This window comes from Elgaria multicarinata, chromosome 14 (assembly GCF_023053635.1).
Source record: "Elgaria multicarinata webbii isolate HBS135686 ecotype San Diego chromosome 14, rElgMul1.1.pri, whole genome shotgun sequence".
Taxonomy (NCBI): Eukaryota; Metazoa; Chordata; class Lepidosauria; order Squamata; family Anguidae; genus Elgaria; species Elgaria multicarinata.
In genome coordinates, this window is record NC_086184.1 from 20,856,529 (window position 1) to 20,881,356 (window position 24,828).

At 40.9% G+C, this 24,828-nt stretch overlaps 1 protein-coding gene across 1 annotated transcript in view; it reads left to right on the forward strand.

Annotated features, from left to right (window-relative positions):
- Positions 1–24,828, forward strand: part of CDH8 (cadherin 8) — a 272,479-nt gene that overhangs the window by 146,848 nt on the left and 100,803 nt on the right. Inside the window, exon 4 of the mRNA XM_063140865.1 lies at positions 18,260–18,427. Within this exon, the coding sequence (XP_062996935.1) occupies positions 18,260–18,427 (168 nt within the window). The remainder of the gene's footprint in view (positions 1–18,259; positions 18,428–24,828) is intronic.

Consider the following 24,828-nt stretch of genomic DNA (forward strand, 5'->3'; position numbering starts at 1 on the left):
TTTCAAGTGAAAACGTAAACGTGTTTAAAAACGTGTTTTGGTTTTGGGTAGGCAGTCATCATCATCATCATCATCAAAGTAACTTAAATTATGATCAACAAATGACTTTTAGATTTGATAAATTTTGAGAATCATCAGTTGAATCATAAGGTAAATTGTACCTGTAAATTCTGTCAAATTAATATCCATCAAAGCTCATTCCAATTAGGGGCCATTACCCACCACATGTGTGTAAACGGCACATGGCGAGCAGGGGCAGGCAGCCATTGGGGATCCAGCAAGTAGCCCATGACCTCCACAAAGGTGAGTTTGCCCATCCCTATTGAGGCCTCTAGGTGTGAAGGCCTTCTCTCTGGAGACATCTATTCTCTATGCGTGGATGCCAGGGTGAGAGACTATTTAGCATGCAACAACATAGGGGCAGGTCTACTCAGTGCAACCCCATTTCCCACTCCTGTATTCAGATCACCAGGAAGATTTATTTATTTATTTATTTATTTATTGCATTTTTATAGCGCCAAATAGCCGAAGCTCCCTGGGCAGTTCATAAAAATTAAAACCATTCAAAGTATAAAACTAACAGTGTAAAACATGATATAAAATACAATATAAAAGCACTACCAGGATAAAATCAGCAGCAGTGCAGAAATACAAATTTAAAACAGCAAAGTTAAAACTGAATTTATAGACTGTTAAAATGCTGAGAGAATAAAAAAAAAGGTCTTTCACCTAGCGTCTAAAAGAATATAGTGTAGATGCCAGGTGAACCTCCTTAGGGAGCTCATTCCACGGGCGGGGTTTCACAGCAGAGAAGACCCTCCTCCTGGTAGCCACCTGCCTCACTTCCTTTGGCAGAGGCTGATGGAGAAGGACCCCTGACCTTAGGGTCCAGACATGTACATATGGGAGGAGGCGTTCCTTCAGAAAGCCTGGCCCCAAGCCATTTAGGGCTTTAAATGTTAATACCAGCACTTTGAATCGTGCCTGGACATTTATTTATTTATTTATTTATTTATTTATCATATTTATACCCCGCTCCTCAGGCAAAAAAGGCTCTCAGAGCGGCTTACACTTAGCAAAAAAGAGACAGTCCCTGCCCTCAGGCTTACAGTCTAATAAAGACATGACACACAAGGAACAGGAGTTCAGGAGGGAGGGAGGGGGGAGGAGAGGGAGAGAGTCCAACAGGAGCAGGCCATAATGTTTCTTCTGCCTGCTCCTGTCCCCTTGCTCTTTCTTCTTCCCCACAGGGCCAAGATGACAGTTTGCCCTGTGGGGGTGGGGGAAGAGTCTAACAGGAGCAGGCCATGATGTTTCTTCTGCCTGCTCCTGTCCCCTTGTTCTTTCTTCTTCCCCACAGGGCCAAGATGACAGTTTGCCCTGTGGGGGTGGGGGAAGACTCCAACAGGAGCAGGCCATGATGTTTCTTCTGCCTGCTCCTGTCCCCTTGCTCTTTCTTCTTCCCCACAGGGCCAAGATGACAGTTTGCCCTGTGGGGGTGGGGGAAGAGTCTAACAGGAGCAGGCCATGATGTTTCTTCTGCCTGCTCCTGTCCCCTTGTTCTTTCTTCTTCCCCACAGGGCCAAGATGACAGTTTGCCCTGTGGGGGTGGGGGAAGACTCCAACAGGAGCAGGCCATGATGTTTCTTCTGCCTGCTCCTGTCCCCTTGCTCTTTCCATGGACATGGACATGGACTGGCAGCCAGTGAAATTGGAAAAGGACTGGCTTGATGTGGTCTCATTGGCCAGTCCCTGTTAATAAATGTGCTTCTCTGTTTTGTACCAGTTGAAGTTTCCAGACCGTTTTCAAAGGCAGCCCCACGTATAATGTGTTGCAGTAATCCAAACGAGAGGTTATGAGAGAATGCCTGAATAGAACTATACTCTGGCCTGGTATAAGGCTGTACGTATTTTATACTGCGCATTTCAGCATATATGTTTTCAAAATATAGGTATTCACAAAGGCAACTACCTAGGGACAGTCTTCTAAAATTAATGATTGAGTTACCATCTGTCCCTTCTTTTAAAGCACATGTCCATTATTTCAGAACACCTGCACTTCATTTCAACTCATATGGGGAAACAACAACAGAACCCCCCTCCACAACATCATTTTGTTTCTCTCTTTTAACTTCCTTGGGAACAGGTTAGAGCTGTAACTTTACGAAGCAAAATCCTGATCACCAGAAACTAGACAGCTCAGTCTTTGTCAGAAGCCAACTACCTCCGTATAATTTAAATTCTGCCCACCTACCATTTTTTTCTTCGTTTTCTTTCTCCCCATCTTCAACCTGCATCACTATTTACTTTATGAATGTTGGATATGTTTTGGGGGGGTTGGACTTTGTTTTAGTACTGCAACATGCTGTTTTAATGCTCTGCCATGGGAATGTTGTGAAGAGGTACACATTCTTTCATTAGAAAGGAGGAAAACAAGCTTCAGTACTAAGGTGAGAGAGAAATGGTAGAATATAATATGTGATATTAGCTGGATAAGGATTTAATTTGTGTGCATTGCGTCAGAGGTGATTATGGGAAGATAGCACATTGCTGCTCAAATATTTGAGATGTGCTAATGAAGGACGGAAAGGGACACCTTTTGTAACTGTGCGTGTAGGAAGTGTCAGAGACACTGTCCTAAAATTAGATAAAACAATGGTCATACTTTGGTTCCGTTAAAAAGAAAATGGTTTGTGTTAGAAAGTGCTGGGGGATGTAATGAACAAGAAAGCAGGTGAGTCATTTCCACCAGATCCTTACAAAAATGGTTATGGAAGTAAAACACTAGTGTGGTTAGTTCAGGGTAAAGATCAGTTCCTAAGTTGTTTTCAAAGAAAAGTAAATTGCGGTGTGAGGTGTGAAATAAAGAGACGAGACAACAGTGTATGGTATCAAATTTGGGCCACATTTTATTAAATGATCTGCAAAGGGAGACTGGGTGGGCCCTGTGCCACACCAGCAACTAGCTAGGCATTATAATGGGCAAAACATTCCATGTCTGGAAGGTGGCATCAATGATTGCCACTCCCAGGCCATACCCCTTTTGGGGAGGGTAGACCTTCCCATGCCGCTCACCCCCCCCCAGACCTCAAAACACTGGTTGGAGAGATATGGATTGGCCTAACCGGTAATCCTTACCCCCCCCCCCCCCGGGGGCCACAGAGCCCTCAGCGGAAGGCCTCAGGAATCACCTGTCACCCTGAACAGTGCCACTGAATGGTCACCATCCCTTTCCTCTAAGCTTTCTTGGCCCTAATTGCCTAAAAGAAAAATGCAACCAATTCAACTATTTCATGCAATTTACCTAAGACACTCTCTTCCTGACTTACAGTGCGGAGTAGGCAAAAAGACTGATAGTCCCAGATAATTTGACTATGGGAAAGAATTCCTACTCGCCCCCCAACAGGACGACCACCCAAGCCCGCACTGCATACAGGGAGGGAGGGACAGAGCCACAAAATGCAAAGAGGCCCAGGGGCAGGCGTGGGTGCCTAATATAGGCTGCACCACGCTGCCCCGTACAGTGGTGCCGCCTTGCGCCAACCAATGGTGAGGAGTTACATCTCCCTTTGCCCCTGCCCACAATTGTCGTGCAAGTGGGACACGGAGGAAGGCCGTATGTTGCTCTTTCTTCCCAGCTTGAGAGCAACCCACTGGGAGGGTTTCTTGTGCAAGACCCCATCAACATAAAAAAATGGTACCAACAACACAATGCTATGGTGCAATTAAAATTGGTTTCAATACGAGCTGACGTTGTGTCTTAAGACAAGGCAGAACATTTCCTATATTAATGTGGAGAATTTTATTATTAATAGGAAACCAGAGGTGGCAAAATTGCCACTCTACATTCATGGTCATATTTTCAGGGTGTGCAAGGAGGGCATTTGGTGGGAGAAGGGGGAGTAATTGTAGAAAAATTGTGCAGACTCAGAACCACATCAGAATATTAGTGAGATGCAAAAACAGTGGATGTTTAAGTTGCATTTTTCATATTAGTCAGAGAAATGCAGATTGGGTCATTTGTGAAGATTGGATTCCTGAAGAATCCCAACCACAACTTCCAGTGATTGTGTATGCAACAAAATACTCATAAGATTGAATCATTTGCATGCAACAAACTACACATGGGATTCAATCATTTTCATACAATGAAGTTAGATTGCCTGATTTTAGAGTGGCACCAAACTCCATTTTTTTTTTCTTGCTGAGAACTATGTGGGCTGTGATAGCTGGATATATTTTCTTCTTTTTGTCACGTTGGATCATCATGGGGAAAACTCTCATAAGGACACAGTTTCAAAGCCTAACTTGCAGTTTCTCTTGCCTTTGTGTAACAAGCTCTCTTTATCATTACCTGAAGTGTCTGGACATTTATAGGTCTTATGTCCTTCTGAGTAGTTTGTGAGAGGTTCCCAATGTTTGCACACTGGAGAAAAAAGAGAAAAGAGAGGGGAGGGGAAAGGAGGTGAAGAAGGCGAGAAAGATAAATGACAGACAAATTGATACATAGATGCATAGCTAGATAGCTAACTAGATAGATGGAAGAGAGACAAAGCGATTTTATACAGAATGATTTCTTTCATACTTTTGCCTTGATCCATCAATTTTTGCTCACTAAAGACATCAAACCTATGCATGCTTATTTAGAAATCCACTGAATTTATTGGAACTAAGCCCATAAGTAAATTGCCACAATCTAGAGAAATTAAGGCTGGAACCCTATACCCATTTCTCTGGGAGTAAATTATTATTATTATTATTATTATTATTATTATTATTATTATTATTATTATTAACATTTATATACCGCCCCATAGCCAAAGCTCTATGGAACTTACTTTTGAGTAGAAATGCATAGGATTGCACTGTTAATCATACTAAGACTGAAATTGTATAGCCACTTCCCCTTGAAAATGTGGCATTCAGCTGTGGATAGTTGTTTTAAATAATGCTACTTCTGTGCCTAAGGTAGATGTAAGATTTTCCACATAGGAGACTTTATCCACTCAGTCAGGATCTGCATAGCTTCTGATGTTCACTGTGAGCATCTGCAAAGACACCTATCTGTCTTATTTTGTATACCCTCTCTGGCATATAGGATGAGTGTGCTGGAGTAGGGTATATCACACACTTCAACCATTCTGCATGGCAAGCAGTTAAGGTTTTCACCACCCACTAGCTTCTTAAGCAGTATGTTAGCATGTTCCAGGTCATTTTCTGAGCACTCCAGAGTATCACCATGGATGCCCCAGGTCTATGGAGTAACATACAGGAAGTGTTTTCACAGTAGCCTTGTCCAGGGATGCCACTCCCACATGTTTATAATTGCATGTGGGAGAGAGCAGGTCTCAGGGCCAGCCCTAACAGGAAGCAGCCTTATGTGGGTGGCAGATTATTGGTAGAGTGGTGAATTGTGCAACTCTCCCACTGATTTGTGATCCAGCTGGCCACCTGCATGAAGGTTGAGTGGGAGGGTGAGGAGCAGTGTCAGGGGGTGCAATAAGGGAGATTGGGCCAGGTTTGGCAGGACTCCACATGCTGCCCAATCCCCTGTTTTGCATTCCTTTTATGTGGCTCCATCATCCTGGCCTGGATTCCTCTACTTCCGGGATTGCCTTCTCCTGTACAATCTGCCCCGCACACTCAGGTTCTCTGGGAAGAATTTCCTTCAGCCAGCCAATATTAGGCTGACAGGTATTACCTAGGGGAGCTTCTCTTCTGTTGCTCCCAGACTGTGGAATGGCCTTCCGGAGGGGATTCATCAACTTAACAGTCTTTTAGCATTTAAGAAAGCAATAAAGACTGATCTCTTCCAGCAGGCCTATCCAGTGGAATTTTAGGATGCTTTTAGGATTATTTTTAGGAAGTTTTAACAATGTGTACTCTGTTTTTAATCTGTATTTTATATTTACTGTTCTCCGCCTCGATCAGAATGGAGAGGCGGTTAACTATTATTATTATTATTATTATTATTATTATTATTATTATTATTATTATTTATAGTGTCCATAATGGTAGTGTAGGTGCCCCAAATTACTTGGGGCACCTACACAAATATAATGGACTCACATCTACAGAAGATACTCCTCCAGTGCATGAAGAATGACAGATCTGAAAGATGGAAATTCAATGGAGGAGATGGTGGCCACTGAGTGAAATGATGCTCTCCCCCTTATGTAATTCTAATTGCATTGAGGTGGAACTAGGGATGTATGAAGATTGAGGTTTTGCTCGCAAAACATGCAGGTGTGCTCCATTCGAAGCTCCAAGTGCCAACACAAGCAGGTTTCCACTGAAAATGTTTGCAGATTGTCAAACATGCCCTCGTGATTGTCTCGTTCCCAATTCCCAGTTCAGTTTGTACAAATTTCTAAGATGACTGTATCAGCTCCACCTTGCACAAATCTCCTGTTTGATTGCTGCTTGGTTTGCACAAGCTTCCCATTTGTGCAGATCACAAGTGCAAATGGGAACTGAGTATAAGACGAACAGCAAGATGATGTTAGGACAATTCTAGCAATCCTAGATTGCCTGAAGGGTGTCTCAGGCTACTTCAGACATCCCAGTTACAACTAGCATATCCAAACACCACTCATTCACAGTTCTGAATGTGCAGAAGGTTTAGGGGATGATCCTGGTCCAAAATCTCTTTTCCTTAGACACCAACCAGAGTTTCTTCTTAGATCCTGGCTGGAGTGAGCACCCCTGTTTCTTTCTGTGATATGTGACCACTGCAAAATTTGCAGATATTGGTAGTCCAAGCACACTCTCCTTGCAATGGGCAGCAGATATCAGGGATGAGCTGTGAAAGACTTTCCGGTAACCTTTAAGGATCTCTGTGGATTTAACAGATATAATGGGATAACTAGCCAATTGCACGAGAACGCTGCAGCAGAAGCAGCCAGATCATGGTTTTGCAAGCTGATGGCACTAAATTCTAGAGGTTTGTTGTTGTTATTTCACTGCTGTTCTCCCTTTAAAAATACCACAGTTATTGCAAACTCTGCATGGGTCCACTTATATGGGTGTTTTAAATGAGGCAGTTATCCAGCATGCTCTCATTCCCCTTGATGCTTCTTCCCATTAGCAGACAAATGTTTTCTGACAACTGGGAATTTAGACTCAGGAGGGCAGCGAAGGCAGTAAATGGCAGCACTGCCCAGGATATTCCTAAGTATCTCTTTACAATGAAGTGTTCAAAATCCCGACTTTTGAGAAGAAGCTGAGACTAGTGGCAGTATTCATAGGGGCATGAGTGCTTCCAATGGTACTGCTTTGTAGAGATGGAGGGTGGGCATATTTCAGTTCAATTCTGTTTTATTCATCATTGATTCATTCCATCCTGATTTCACATCAAAGAGCATTCTTTTTTTCTTTTTCTTTTTTAAAAAAGGCACCAAAATTATACTAATATACAATATAAATTTTGCCCATATATTATGCATTTTGCCTGAATTTTACTAATTTCAGCGCTAATTTTCTGCATGTTGGTTATATTCTATGCATTTGGGGCATACCTGGCCACAGTGGTTCAGGCACTTTTAATCTCAACATTGGACTATTCCAATGTGCTTTAGGTGGGACTGCCCTTAAGGCTAGTTCAGAAGCTGAAGCTAGTGCAGAATGCTTCAGCTAGGGATGGATTCTGTAGTAGAATTGGAACGGGTCTATGAAACCTTCAAGTCCAACGCCCTGATCAATGCACCTTAAAGGATACCTGACAGATAGCTCCCCAGCTGCATCTTGAACACATTCAGTGTGGTAGAACCCACAATCACCTTAGGTCATTGGTTCCATTGTCATCTTGCATTAAGAGTCAGGAGGTTTTTCCTGATGTCCAGCCAGAATCTGGCTTCCTGTAACTTGAGTCGATTGGTCCATGTCCTGCACTCTGAGATGATCAAGAAGAGTTCCTGGCCTTCATCTGTGTGACAACCTTTCAAGTATTGAAGAGTGCTATCATGTCTCCCCTCAATCTTCTCTTCTCCAGGCTAAACATGCCCAGTCCTTTCAGTCTCTTCTCATAGGGCTTTATTTCCAGACCCCTAATCATCCTGGTTGCCCTCCTCTGAACCCCCTCTAGTTTGTCTCCATCTTTCTTGAAGTGTGGTGCCTAGAACTGGACACAGTACTCAAAACGAGGCCTGAGCCCTTATTGGTCTTGTCAGATTTCATCCAAGACCCTGGCTCAGCTTGCAGTACTGAGCCAAACTATAAGCTTCCCCCCAAATCAAGGAACTTTATCAGTCCCCCCACCCTAAAATTGCCATTCTCCCCAGGATCCTAGTGTGGTGCTCGCAGGTGCCATTTGCACAAATCACAATAATAATTTACTTAATTTGTGCAAATTTTGGTTGTTTGTTGCATAAGTGACGCATGCAATTTGCATAAATTATGCGAATTTACACAACTCGCAACCAATATTTCTACAAATTATGCAAATTTATGCAATTTGCAGTCATAATTTGTGCAACTGTCTTGTTGTTTTGTTATAATAATAATAATGCAAATTCTGCTAGCTGGCATGACTTCTTGCACACTGAAGTTGGACCAGCTGGCAGAAGACACAACAGACTCCATGGGGCTGAGTTGGTTAAAGCTCATCAAGCTCCACCCTTCATCCAGATATCTCCGAAATCTCTAGCTTTGGTTAGGTTGCACAGTGTGGTGGCCTATCAACCTTATAGTACACCTGTATGGAAGAATTACATGGACAGCCTTTTCTCTACTGGTCTTGACTTCAACAGGAGATCTAGATAATCTTCATTTGACTTTCAGGATGGGGACAGTAGTATTTACAGACTGAATTCTGAGGTCTGGGGGTTTCTTTCAGTTTTCTTTTGTTTCCATGGTGATATAATCCCAATCACAGAGGCATTCTTGGGATAAAAAGCTGGCTGTACCTATGGAGATTAGCAACCCCTCTTGCAGTGTACAGTCATGTGAAAAAGGAAGTACACCCTCTTGGAATTGTATGATTTTACATATCAGGACATAATAACAATCCTCTGTTCCTTAGCAGGTCTAAAAATTAGGTAAATACAACCTCAGATGAACAACAACACATGACATATCACACTGTGTCATGATTTATTTAACAGAAATAAAGCCAAAATGGAGAAGCCATGTGTGAAAAAGTAAGTACACCTTAGGATTCAATAGCTTGTAGAACCACCTTTAGCAGCAATAACTTGAAGTAATTGTTTTCTGTATGACTTTATCAGTCTCTCACATCGTTGTGGAGGAATTTTGGCCAACTCTTCTTTACAACTTTGCTTCAGTTCATTGAGGTTTGAGGGCATTTGTTTATGCACAGCTCTCTTATCCACAGCATTTCAATCGGGTTGAGGTCTGGACTTTGACTGGGCCATTGCAACACCTTGATTCTTTTCTTTTTCAGCCATTCTGTTGTAGATTTGCTGGTGTGCTTGGGATCATTGTCCTTTTGCATGACCCAATTTCAGCCAACCTTTAGCTGTCTACAGATGGCCTCATATTTGACTCTAGAATACTTTGGTATACAAAGGAGTTCATGGTCAACTCAATGACTGCAGGGTTCCCAGGTCCTGTGGCTGCAAAAAAAAGCCCAAATTATCATCCCTCCACCACCGTGCTTGACAGTTGGTATGAGATGTTTGTGCTGATATGCAGTGTTTGGTTTTCGCCAAACGTGGTGTTGTGCATTATGGCCAAACATCTCCACTTTGGTCTCATCTGTCCAAAGGACATTGTTCCAGAAGTCTTGTGGTTTGTTCAGATGCAACTTTGCAAACCTAAGCTGTGCTGCCATGTTCTTTTTAGAGAGAAGAGGCTTTCCCCTGGCAACCCTTCCAAACAAACCGTACTTGTTCAGTCTTTTTCTAACTGTACTGTCATGAACTTTAACATCTAACATGCTCACTGAGGCCTGTAGATTCTGAGATGTAACTCTTGGGTTTTTTGCAATTTCTCTGAGCATTGCACAGAGGTCTGACCTTGGGGTGATTTTGCTGGGACGTCGTTTCCTGGGAAGATTGGCAACTGTCTTGAATGTTTTCCACTTTTGAATCATCTTTCTCACTGTAGAATGATGCACTTTAAATGGCTTGGAAATGGCCTTATAACCCTTCCCAGATTGATGGGCAGCAGCAATTGCTTCTCTAAGATCATTGCTGATGTCTTCCTGCATTGGATTCCTGCATTGAGCAGGGGGTTGGACTCGATGGCCTTGTAGGCCCCTTCCAACTCTGCTATTCTATGATTCTATGATTCTTTCCTCCTTGGCATTGTGTTAACACACACCTGAATGCTCCAGACCAGCAAACTGAAAAAACTTTGGCTTTTATAGAGGTGGTCATACTTGCTGATGATCGATTAATAATGGGCATTTGATTAGCAGCACCTGTCTGCTACTTAGCATCTTAATTCCTATAGAAGCAGTAAGGGTATACTTACTTTTTCACACATGGCTTCTCCATTTTGGCTTTATTTCTGTTAAATAAATCATGACACGGTGTAATATGTCATGTATTGTTGTTAATCTGAGGTTGTATTTACCTATTTTTTAGACCTGGTAAGGAACAGATGATTGTTATTATGTCCTGATACATAAAATCATACAATTCCAAGAGGGTGTACTTTCTTTTTCACACGACTGTATGTGGCTCAGGCATGGATTTTCCAAGTGTAAAAAAAAAAGGGGGGGGAGTCAGCTGCCATGTAATTCAATAATGTCCACCCCATAATTCAGAAGGTTTTCCCCCATGACACCCTCTCCAGATCTGAAGAACTTTGTCTGGTCTAGACATTCACGGAACCCTAGTTTTTAAAATGAATTCACAGACCTTCACCTTCACCATTCAGACAGAGATCGATGGCCAGGTGACTTTATGACTCGCTGAGCTGGAAGTGGGAGGTACTGCTCTGCAGTGGTTCCGCTCTTACTTGGCGGGTCAGTTACAGAAGGTGGTGCTTGGGGAACATTACTCGGCCCTGTGGACTCTCAAGTATGGGGTCCCGCAGGGGTCGGTTTTGTCCCCCATTTTGTTTAACATTTACATGAAGCCGCTGGGGGCGGTCATCCGGAGCTTTGGAGTGTGCTGTCATCAGTATGCTGATGACACGCAGCTCTATTTCTCCTTTTCATCTTCAGCAGGAGAGGCTGTGGATGTGTTGAATCGGTGCCTGGCTGCGACAATGGACTGGATGAGGGCTAATAAACTGAGACTCAATCCAGACAAGACTGAGATGCTGTTAGTAGGTGATTCCGCTGACAGGATGGGGGGTGTTCTACCGGTTCTGGATGGGATTGCACTCACCCTGAAGGAGCAGGTTCGTAGCTTGGGGGTTCTTTTAGACCCATCATTGTCACTTGAGGCTCAGGTGACCTCAGTGGCACGGAGTGCCTTCTACAAACTCCGTTTGGTGGCCCAGCTACGCTCCTATCTGGACAGGGATAACCTGGCTTCAGTTGTCCACACTCTGGTAACCTCCAAGTTAGATTACTGCAATGCGCTCTACATAGGGCTGCCTTTGAAGACGGTTCGGAAGCTGCAGCTCGTGCAAAATGCTGATTTCGGGAACCAGAAGGTTTGACCATATAACACCTGTTCTGGTCCGCTTGCACTGGCTGCCTGTATGTTTCCGAGCCCAATTCAAGGTGCTGGTTTTGACCTATAAAGCCTTACACGGCTTGGGACCACAATACCTGACGGAACGCCACTCCCGACGTGAATACACTACGTTCAACATCTAAGGTCCTCCTCTGGGTGCCTACTCCGAGAGAGGCTCGGAGTGTGGCAATGAGGGATAGGGCCTTTCTGGTGGTGGCCCCCAGACTTTGGAATCATCTCCCTGATGAGGCTCGCCTGGCACCAACACTACTATCTTTCCGGCGCCAGGTTAAGACTTTCCTCTTTGCCCGGGCATATGGCAGCACATCCTAATTACCCACATGTTTAGTTTTTAATTGGTTTTTAATGCTCTATGTGTGTATGTACTGTGTTTTAGAGTTTTAAATTTTGTATTCTTGTTTTTATCTCAATTTTAGAATTTCTATAAACAACCCAGAGAGCCCTGGCTATGGGAGCGGTATATAAGTATAATAAATAAATAAATAAATAAATAAATAAATACGAAGTCTCTCTTTTCTTCTCCCTCTATCTCTTGGTTATATTGCAGTTTGGATCAAAGAAATACTGATAGTTAGACAGTTTTCTTAAGAATCCTCTCTTTGTGCACTCCATTTCCTTTGTTATACAATATCAAATGATGTGAAAAATAATCCAGGAATATATACACAATTCCATTTGTCTGTGATGATATCACACAGGTGACACTGAAAATGATTGCTTAAATGAAAGGATTGAGATCAGAATGGAATATCCAGATCTCTGTTTTTCGGACTAGATTTTACTTTTATGTTAATGTCTGGCTGACAGACATCTTCTAGATCTGGCACAACACTGATAATTGTGGTATTGTGAGGCTGCTTCACCCCTTTCTAAAAATATATTTTGCTAGTGAAATAGGTTCTGCAGTTTAGCTGCATGACAATTGGTGATAAAGAAAAACAGTCTTGACAAGAAGGGAATTACATGCCAGCTGGAAAGCATAATACCAAATTATTATTTCACCTACCAGAATACTATAATCAAAGACATCATTAAAAATAATTTATAAGAAAAATGCAATCTAACACACACACACACACACCATATACAATAACAATGAATATTGGTTACATATATACTATTGGATGGCATAGGGTATAATAGGAAAAGTACAGGAAATTATTGTATGGGTTCCCTGATGGTTATCAAAGACTGATGTTTAAATATCATAGATGGGATTCAGAAATTGTATGTAAAGATTTCCTTTAATGAAGAACTGTCAGCAGAAAGAAGAATATGATGATGATATTTTTTTTTCAAAACAAAGGACAAACCATTTGAAATATTCAAATGGGCACACTACCTATTGTGTGCAGAGAAAAGATTCATCTCAGAACCTGTTACTCGTACTTAATAATAAGGGGGGACAGACTTTTTTAACCAGTGTGGCTTTATGGAAGTCAGCACCTGGCAGTTTATACAGCAGCAACATAAGCTCCTTCAAATTTTCATTCATCCAGGTTGAATGGACATATGAGGCGAGGAGAACAGTTCTCTTTCATTGCATCCTTTTCCCTGTACTCATCTAGGACGATGGTCTGAAGAGTAAAGCATAGGAACATAAGAGCCATGCTGGATCAGACTGAGGGTCCATCTAGTCCAGCACTCTGTTCACACAGTGGCCAACCACCCAGGGACCAACTAAGCAGGACACAGTGCAACAGCACCCTCCCACCCATGTTCCCCAGCCATTGGTGCATGTAGGCTTACTGCCTTGGATACAGGAAGTGTTTCCCACACCTGTGAAGACACTCCACGTGATTAAGACCCCTGGAAAACCAGGGCTCTAATTGTGTGGAGCACTTCTGTGGATACAGGAGGCAGTTCACTTCAGACTGTCACACTATGTCACTACAGGGTGATGGAAATGTACAAAGAGCAGGGTATTCAACACAGATGCCTGAATAGGGCTATAGATACCCTGGTATTCCTGAGTGCACAGGATAGTGGAAGACTAGGGATGTTCAAAGTTGCCCTATTCTGCTTCAAATTTTGTCTGAATTCAATGCACATGTGAATCTTGCCAAAGGGTCTAGTTCTTCTCTACCACAGGCTGAGAGTTTTGAAAGTGGCTTTTGGGAGTCAATGTAACTGCTTCCAGGACTTATCTTAGGTTGGCTCCAGCCTTCTGGATTTCAAGCCTTTTAAAAAATTATTTTCATGCAAAGAAATATCCTCTGTTATTGAAATCTAAAAATGTTCTCTACTTTGCCATGTGGAAAGTAATGGGGTTGCTAAAATTAAATGATCACAGGGGTACAGGATCTCACCTGCAAACATTTTATTATTACACTGGGTTATATAATTACTGCTTTAAAAATACTAAAAAAAAAAGAAAAGAATATCAAGTCATTAGTGTATAATTGTAAATGCTTCCACATAAGCACAGTCCTCCAGCTGAGAGCTCTGAGAGGATAAGCGCCTGGATTTTTCTTCTTCTTTTCCCTGTGCCTGAGAAAGAAACCCCCAAGCACTGTGATTTTAAAAGCCTACTGCACTGGTGGATTGAATTTCCCTTGACACTCTTAACGCTTCACTTATTACTAAGACGATTCCATAACATGAACTTCTTGCTCTCTTTTCACAGACAAATGATTTCATTTAAAAAATGATTCCAAAACAGGATTGGTGTGTGTGTGTGTGTGTGTGTGTGTGTGTGTGTGTGTGTTGCAGGGAGGCATCTCTTCGAGAGAAAAGAGTGTAGCATTATGTATTTGGCTATGTCTTGATTACTGTAGACAGGTTGATCAACCTCGGAACGAATGGATTGTCATTGGCTCATCATCATCATCATCATCAATATTATGGCTATCAACGGCTACTAGCCCTGATGGCTATGTGCTACCTCCAATGTCCAAGGCAATAAGCCTGTATGTGCCAGATGCTGGGGAACATGGGTGGGAGGGTGCTGTTGCATTGTGTCCTGCTTTATTGGTCCCTGGTTGGCCATTGTGTGAACAGCATGGCACCTCTTATGTTTTTAATGTTCTTATTTCTTCCTTGATGGTTGGAAATCCCTCTCCCTGCCTTTGGAGTAGGGATGGGGAAATGAGTTACTTTCAAGATTGCTAGGATTCAGCAAACATCATCCTGATGTTGGTCTTCTGCCCAATTCTGCCCACGTTTGTGACTTTTGCTCACTTTGCACAGATGGGGAAATTGCTGAAACTGAGCAGCAATCAAACATGAAATTTTCACAAATTGCCTCAAATTTGCACCAATATCCTAATTTGCGTGATTTTCCTCCCTAGACTAATGTCTGTCTGATTCCGTCTACAGGGAAATTAGGAAATAAGTGTCAAAACCAAGCCTATACATTGTTTCAATTGTTTTAATTGCTTTTACGGTTTTAAAATTTTGTACTGGTTTTAGCTTATGAATGGTTTCATTTGTTTTTAGTTGTGTATATTTATTGTTGGGTATTGCTTGTATGATTTTATCTGTACAACACCATGAGATACTTGTGATAAAGCGTGGGATAAAAATGTCTTAATAAATAAATAAATAAAAATGAGCTGGGAAAATTACACAAATCAAACACTGACCACATGCCTGGCAATGTGCAGACATTTTCAGTGAACATGGGCATGGGATTGTGATTGCTTTCAGGGCTTTGTATTGGGCATGCCTGCATGTTTTGTGAGCAATGCATCACTACTTCGGAGGGAAGGGACTGCTAGAGGCACTTTTTAGTTTGTGTTGGACATGAAGAGAAGCAGAGTGTGTTCTAGTTGGAGTTGGCTAAAACTGCAACACCCTTTGCAGTTCCTTCTTAAGGATCAAATGCAACATTAGTAATTCTCCCTGTTTCAAGAGGCAGCTTCCATTTCCACTATGGTCTGCTACATTTAAATCAAGAGATACTATGAAGGTCAAAAAGAGACCTGTAGGGCTGCACTATTGCTCATGACTGAGGGTGGGGGACCTTACAATAAACTTTGACCATTAGGGACATCCATAACCTTTCCAAGCTTTGCCTATTTTAGCATTTCCCAACACCACCATGAATATAATTGAACTATTATAATAGGAAATGCACCCCTATACCTTACATACCCAGTAGATTTAACCAGTATGCCTTTTTTTAGGGCTATATCTCAGTGATAGAATGCAAACTGCTTCTTAGGGCTTGTATTGATTTTTTGGTTTTCTTTTTCTTTTTCTTTATAATCTAATTATAGATTTCTGTATTTGTGTATGCAAGTCTCTTTGAAATTGCTTTTTGCAGTGGGAAGAGACACAAAGATTTAATTTAATAATAACAAAGAAATAACAATAGCAGAGCTGTAAGCACTCTGCAGTGGTAGAGCACAATGACACTACATTAATTTAATTTATTACATCCCTCACACCCACCCTGGTTCTTCCTCCAAGTAGCAACCTTGATAAGTTAGGCTGAGATGTGCATTGTGGTCACCTGATGAGCTTTGCAGCTGAGCAAGTATCCAACAGTATCTCCAACACCACTGTGTCAGAAGGATTGAGGGGTGCCTTACCTCTGGGTGTGAAATATATTGAGCCTCATTGAGATATGTGAAAGTTTGAAGGGGATGCTAGGCCTCAAGCAAAGACTCAATGGCTTGCTATAGAAGTAGCATGAAGAGATGAACTTACACACTGCATGTCTCTGCATGTTGGGGTAGTGTATTTTGAAAAGTTTATGCTTGTGAACTTTTTCTGTAGTAAGTAATTGTAAAATGAAATCTTATTCATCATTACTAGGTTTGTTCAAGAGCCGTTGGTGGGGGACTTCATCAAAAGCCTTTTGGAAGTCCAAGTAAACAATGTCCACCAGATCACCCCTGTCTACGTATTTGTAGACACTCCAAAGAATTCTAGTAGATTAGTGAGACAGGACTTCCCTTTGCGGAAGCTGTGTTGATTTTTCTTCAGCAGGACCTGCCCTTCTATATGCTTACTAATTTTGTCTTTAATAATGCTTTCAACCAATTTACCTGGAACAGATGTCAATCTAACCAGCCTGCAATTTCCTGGATCCCTTTTTGAAAATTGGTGTTGCATTGGCCATCTTCCAGTCCTCTGGTACAGAGGCTGTGCTTAGGAACATGTTGCATATTTTTGTGAGGAGGTCTGCAATTTCATATCAGGCTGCAGAAGTAATTCCACATGGATACATGCAGCAAAAGCAAGGAACAATACTCTGTAAACTGCCCAGAGAGCTTCGGCTATTGGGCGGTATAGAAATGCAATATATAAATAAATAAATCTTATAGCAAATCTTTCTCTTTGTCTGAATCCTGAAGATAGGAAGCATAGGAGAATGGATTATATTTTCTCTGCCAAGTATTGTAAAGTCAAATGTGAGAGGTTTGGGACAGATAAAAGGAAGTAATTCTTCACACAGCGCATAGTTAAACTGTGAAATTTGCTGCCACAAGATGTGGTGATGGCCACCATGTAGGATGGCTGTCATGAGTGCTGTAATGTTAGAGGCATGAAGATGTGACCTCACAAAATATTGGCTCTTCTCAGACATGAAATGGGGAAAATTGCACTTTGTGATTTCAGAGGAGGGAAGAACTGCTGTTGCGCAAGTTCTCTGCTAGAATATTCGTAGCACATAGGAAGACCCCTGCCTGGTAGCTTGCTTGACAAGTTACATCTGCTGAAATGTCCTCTCCTACACCATTAAACAAGGACAAGGAGCTCTTGCTTTCTTTGCATTTGGCCACCCTAAAAATGAAGCATAATAAAAATGCCAACCTCCCAAGAAATTGCTGTCTGAAGCAAACGCCAGTTCCCCTGCCATATAGAGCCAATACTTGCTGCACCATTTTGACATCAATTCTTTCCTTCCTCTATATTCCCTCTCATGATGTCACCTGAAGCAGTTCAATTCACTGTACTGCAGGGCAGGGATGGTCCCTATTAAGAACATTAAAACATACAATACTATGCATTGTCAGAAAGAAACATGTTCTACAACTCTCAGCATGACTGGAGGATGCAGGACTTTTTTTCTTTCTAAACATGCCTTGAGATTTCACCCTAAGAGAAATATATAGGGTAAACGGGGATGGCAGTTCAGGAATGGATCTTTTTTATGATAGACCCACATTTATTAAATGCTTTTCCCAGGGAAGCTCAGCTCATACACTGACATCTTTTCAGTGGCAGGAGAAGACATCTTTTCCCCCCCTAGGCATCTGGAATTAGTTATAGTCCAGATGTTGTGGGGTCCTTTTGCAGTATTCATTCTAGGCAGTGGATGAGATTTAGTGTACTGTGCATAAACATTGTATTGTTTTATATTATGCTTTTATGATGTTTAATTCTATTTGTATGTTTGTGTTGATGGGGGTTTATATTGATTTTGGGTTTTTCTATTACAATAATTGTAGATTTCTGTATTTATGTATGTAAGTCATTTCAAGACTGATTTTGTATCAGGAAGCTGTGCACATATTTTATTAATGATATTACTAATAATAATAATAATAATAATAATAATAATAATAATCAATAATGTTTTTAACACATATTGTTTCAAGAGAAGGCTCTTTATTGTTTAACCTATTCTCAATCTCTTGAGTGTAGATCTAACTTACCTTTTCTCTTGTTTTGTTATCGTTTTTCTTTCCCTCTAGCTATTATTAAAACTGCTCTTTCAAACATGGACCGGGAAGCCAAAGAGGAGTACACTGTTGTCATCCAAGCAAAAGACATGGGCGGGCACATGGGTGGACTGTCTGGAACTACCACCGTGACAATTACACTGTCTGATGTCAATGACAACCCTCCCAAGTTTGCTCAGAGTAAGTTGCACTACTGCTGCATGCTTTCGTTTTTGGCTTTGCATTAAGTTTCACTCGAGTACTTCTTTATTTATGACCTTATAATTTTGTTCTCCTTCTCACTATGTCTTTCTGCTGCCATTTTTCCATCTTCCTCTTCAAAGTCCTTCTGTTACTGTTCATCTTGTTGGATTCTTTATTTGCTCCTCTCTTCTCCACAACTCCTTCTATGCTCTCAGTTGCAATAACCACTTTTCTGGTCACATTTCCATGCTTCTGATTATTCTGGAAGCAGCTTGCCTTTGCACTTCAACATCCATCGAGGTGTTAAACTGTGCTAACTCTGCACATCACCATCAACCTCAATAATACATATTATGATCTTAGGAAGCTGCCTTGGCATCTTCTACTGTAACTAGCAGCAGCTCTAGAGTTTACCTTTTCAGGCAGGAGACTTTCTGAGTCATACTTTGAGATGACAGGGAAGGCTGGTGGCTTCAAATCGATGTGTGGGGATCCCATTCTGTGTTTTAGTTACAATCAGCCAGAAGTCTAAAGGAGTTATCCAAGGTGCTGAACCTAGTTTGGGATAGGGTTCAGCACCTTGGATAGCTCCTTAGACTTAGGGCTTTCTCTGCTGTGGCACACCGGCTATGGAATGAACTCCCTAGAGAGGTTCACCTGGCACCTACATTATATTCTTTTTTGACTCCAGGTGAAGACCTTCTTATTCTCCCAGCATTTAAACAGTTTATCATAGTCTTTTAACCTTGCTGTTTTAAATCCATATTTTAAACCTGTAGAAATATCTCTATTGCTCCACGGTTTTACCCTGTATGAGTAGACACTCTAATGTCTACTCACACAAACACTCAAATAGATTACCATAAAAAGACTAATAAGTATTTGATATTGGTGATTCATATATGTTAGAACTTAAAGGTCATAACGATATTCATATGGGATCCATCTGAGTCATCAGATCAATCAGCATTTCAGAGTTAGACTCTTCTAGGAAATTTTGTAATCTATTCTGTCTTAGAGAATACTGGTCTATGGGTTTCCTTCTGGGCATCTGTTTAAATAATGGTGTTAATAAGGAAGTACTAAAGACCCTTCTAGCCTTTACTCCATATTTACCCAGTTGGGCCCCCGCAGCGAAGAATCTGACCCATCTTATACACACAGCTTTCTTTTATGGGATTTGTTTTTAATGCGATCCCCAATCAAAAGTTGGGCAAAATATATCTCAGTGTCAATACAACTTTCTGTAGTCTTTCTGTCCTTTCCTCCTTCTCCCCCTCCTCCCATGTGTGTGCAACTCCCACTCCATTTGTTATACATTGCATTGTTCCTCCCACTGCTTTCAAGGCCGCTTTGGATTACTATGAAACTTCAGAGCTGATGGGTGACACAACTTCTAAAAAGACATGTGTAGCTGACGAAAGAAATAAAGCAATGACTAATTGGGGATGAGAGGAGAAATAAAAGAGAATATGCCTGGATCTAGTTAATTGTTGATCTTTAATTCAAAATCCATATTTACTGTGAGGGTTCCAGTATATGTCTTGCTGGGCTAAGTTAAAATGATTTGACATCCTGCTGAGCAATTCTGAAGTGGTTTGCAATCTGCATGAAAGGGTGCAGTGGGGGGGGGGAGAAAGGGAATTATAATGAGGATTGATTTTATTTGAAATAGGTGTATTGTAATAGAATTTTCTAATACAACTATCTACTATGTTAGTTTATCTTTCTCTCCTATCTTTACCAGGAGATCAACATGTAGCATGTATTGAGGATCTCCTATATAGGAAAATGTATTAAAGATGATTTTTAATATATATATTTTAAAGTAATAGTTTAAGTGCCTACGCCACAAAATTATCCTGTTATTCATGGCTGCTGTCCCACAGTTCCTGCATGATGTTTAGTATTTTATGACATTTTTCTATCACTCTGTGACCCACAGTTAACACACAAGTTGTGGCAGTATCTTCCCCTCCCACATTGTTCATATTATAATTATATTTGATGGTGGGGGGAACTTGCTTTATACCACAGTAAATTCTGTAGCAATACAGTAAAGTTCAGATGTTTCATAAGGCAACATAGAGCCAGGACATCATAAGCCATCTTTGCTGGTCCCAGGAATTCATCTCGCCCATCTGAAGTTGGGCCTGAAAGACCCCAGAAAAATGTGGGTGCATGGAGGGTAAAGCAGGATCTGTGCTACTGCTTTATAATGGTTTTGAAGTGCACTGACAACTGTTAGGGCCCATGACACATTCCTTATACTGTTTTCAAACCACTGTTCAAACTGCCTGATGTAGATCTGCCCTAAGTTGTAAGCAAGCACAATTTTGACATTGCACAGCATCATCACTGGTTACCTGGCATGTATGTTAACGCACCAACCTTAACTACCATTCATGGCTTTCTGGAGTCTGAGCCAACATGAAAGAGCTTTAACTCTAGTCTTAAACCAGCAAATGATTTTGTCATTGAATTTCCCTGGTTTTTTAAAAGAAAATTTCTCCCCAGGCTACATAGTGCTTAATTCAGAACATTACTCCAGAGGCAACTTCCATAGGGGGTTGTGCTGTTAGTCTGTCTAAAAAGAGTGTGTGTGTGTGTGTGTGTGTGTGTGTGTGTGTGTGTGTGTGTGTAAAACACCAGATAGCTATGATATTCTCATTCTAATTTGGCTTCATACATCATCAGACAGTCACATCTAATTGGCTACATGGTGGTGTCATGAAGCCAGTTCAGAGACACTGCTTCTTGTACTCACTCTGAATTGTCTTTGAAACAGGAAGCATAGAATGGCGAGATGCAGAGGGGGCTACAGCTCCCTCTATGATTGACTAGGGGGTTGAGACATCCCCCAACATATAATCAGGCAAAACATCAGCAGCAGCAACAGTTGTTATAGTGAGGGCATGGGCTGGTTCCAAGTTTAAGGAAGCCCTGATCAACAGTGCCTTGTGGTGGCCCTGTCCTATATAGCGGACCTCCTCCAGCGAATGCATTGCCAGTGTTCAGCAGTTGGGTCTTAGAACCAACATTTTACTTTCCCACAATTTAAATGGCAGCTCCTGCACCCAGACCTTTTTCAGAAGGGGGGCATAAGCAGTGTGTCTTGCTAGGGAAGATGCTCAGGGATGCTATGTGCTGACGTTAAGCCTGGTCAAGGAGATGGAGCAATGGACCTCTCTCACACAGCAACTGACTCCAGCATTTTGTTTGCTGTTTCTTGGGAATATAGCTTTGCTGTGAGGGAGGCACTGAGATGAGCCAAGCTGAGAGCTTGTGTGTGTGTGTGTGTGTGTGTGTGTGTAGGATGTGGGCAGATAAAATTGAAATAGGAGACATCATGAACACAGGGATTGTAGCTCTTCTACTATTCCATAGTAGTAATTAATTGTCTTTTCAGTATAGCTGAGAATCCTTTTGAATTTAATGTGTGAGTTTTTGTTGTTATGTTTATTCCATCAATGCACACAGTTCAGTTCAGAATAAGACAATAAAACAACAAACAAAAAATATCAGTGACTACAGAGCATCATCCTGAAGCAAAATGACAAATGAGGGCAATCCTTCCTTCTCTCATTTTGCCTTTGCTTCAGGATAGCCAATAAGATTTGGCTGGCTGATGAAATCTCAAAGCTAGTTCAGAGTGATGGCAATCGTCCTTCCCGCCCTCGTGTTGGTGTTATGTAAGGGAAAACGGGATGAGGAATGGTGCTAACCGATAGAAAGAATGCAGTCACTGCCACCAGAAAGTTCAGAGACCACTTTGTCCTTGTTTGCAATGAGGAAGGATTCAAATTTCATTTCAGATTGGCTTTTATAAGAATTTACTAAAATTCATTAATTCTCTATTTTTAGTGGAAAATAAGATTAATTAATGCCAAATGTGGAAGAAACTGAAACGGATAGGCTTAGCTTTTAAATGTCTGGAATTGAATCCTTGTCTGTTCAACTATGTTGGTCTTAAATTAGGGTTGCCAACTCTCTTTTTGTGACGCACTCGTCTTATTTAATAACTATATGGCAGGCAGGTACATCATTGTCCTCTCCGTTCTAGGAATAGATGTATATTAATTTAGCTGGTGCAGGTGGGTTAGGGTTTAATTTCAGTTTGCTTTTGATAAGACGTTACCGACATTTGCAAGTTCTTCATATTCAGTTTCACTCTTCACAGGTTTCACTCTTCTTTATTATGTATTTTTAACCACAGCAAATCCCTCATTATATTATGAAATGAAATGCCAGAGTTGTGTTTATGCGTCCAATTGTCTTACATGTGCTTTGTGCAACAGCAGGATCCAATATAATGTGACATGTTCCTTAACAATGAAAACATGTATAGATGAGACTTCTGGGATGATCCTTATCACCATAATGTGAAGAGACAGTTTTGTAGGAAATGTACAGTAGTTCTAGATCTAAAACTGGAGGTCCACTGTTGTAGCTACTCAAGCTTTATATCAAGCTATATCAAACATAGTTATGTTCTTATGTGAAGGTTTTTGCTCGACACACTGAAATAAGTTAATATTTGATCCAGTTCATAAAGGAGAAACATAAGGGTGAAACACAAGACATTGAGTTGGTTCCAATTGGTGGTCAATTTCCATGGAGGCTAAGAGATTAATACTGCCTTTGTTTCTAAAGATACAAAGAAGTAGGAGAATAATTTGGGTTAGCCTAAGCTACTCTGCTGGCTCAGGTTTTATTTATTTATTTATTTATTTATTTATTTATTTATTTAAAGTTTTTTTTTTCTGTATGCATCAGACAATGTTAGCAATTTTAAATTGTTCCACGTGGCTGTGGTTATGTTGCCAATACTTAATTTGCAGAACTGACCATGTATTTGGGATGATTTCTCCCATAACCACCCATCCAGTCCACCAACACCTTCCTTCCTTCCTTCCTTCCTTCCTTCCTTCCTTCCTTCCTTCCTGAAAATCACCCTTTCTTCATGGTGAGAAACTATACTTGAATGCCTTGGTATGTGTTAAATGAAGCCATATGACAGCTGTAATGCATAGACTAGCCCTCCACTGCCCATTTTAGCATAACAGCATATTGGCTAAATAGTGCACAGTGAATCCATTAATGAAACATCTGCCCTAATGCTCAACTCTATTTGCTAAGATTGTAGTATCTCATTATGTCACTACAAGCCTTTCGGGATTAGGCTGAGTGTTGGTAAGCCACAGGCTATTACAGGACAGAGTCAGGTTAGACTGGGAAACATTAGATCACCACTGGTTAGCTGCAATCCTTCCATTTCATATTAAGGAACACATAATAATAATAATAATAATAATAATAATAATAATAATAATAATAATAATAGAATTATTATTATTAATAATAATAATACAGTTCACAGTTTGTCATTGTTGAGGACAACCAAGACAATGGAATTTAGAAGATTGACAGAAATGTTTTGTTTTTAGAAGATTGACAGGAATGTTTTGTTTTTCCAGTGTCAAAGCTTCTACTTCTGATTGTTGGGGGCTTGAAAATTCAAACCCAAGTACTTTGGAAAATGCATCTATATCAGAGTTGTAACATTAAATTGAGTAATTAATTTAATTACCAAATTAAAAGCATTCTGGTTGGTTAAAAAGTTTATTTATTTATTTATTTATTTATTACATTTTTATACCGCCCAATAGCCGAAGCTCTCTGGGCAGTTCAAGTTACCCTGATTAAACAAGCAGGAAAAGTTTTCATATTTAAAGTAAAAATTGCAAATATTTTAAACAAAGTATTAGAAGTACTTGTACTAAATATATAGATACAGCAATAGACATGTTTCATGCAAGTATTTATAAAACCCCAGATGGCAAGTGCAGTCTTCAAAGAGACACCCATTCCTGTGTGTATGTGAGAAGGGAGAATGTCTCTACTAACCTGCAAGGGAGTATTATGATCAAATACATATTTAGATCTATCGGGTTGGCTCTAGAGCTAACCCTCCATGAACAGGCAAACTCTACTGACAGAGGGAACCAGAATTCAGTGGTGCTACCCCACTGGAGGAAGGGGACAGAGTGGCAACAAATCCTCCTTCCCCCAGTGCCATCATGAATTGTTCTGGAGGGGCTCCACCAACCATCCAGAACAGATGTTCAAGGACATAGTGGGCTGCAGAAGTTCCACAGTATCATATAGTTTGCAGAGATCTACCCTACACATCCCTAGATCTCACCCACAGGTTTTTCTTTGTTTTTCAGATTCTTATCTATCGATATTTAATCAATTAATTACTCAACGTAAATTCACACAATTAATATGACCATAATTTCATATTAAATCATGCAATTATACAGTTTATTGAGTAGGTTTGTGTCTTTGTGTTTGTGTCTCTGTGTTTTTAATCAGGTGAAAGCCCTAATTCTAAT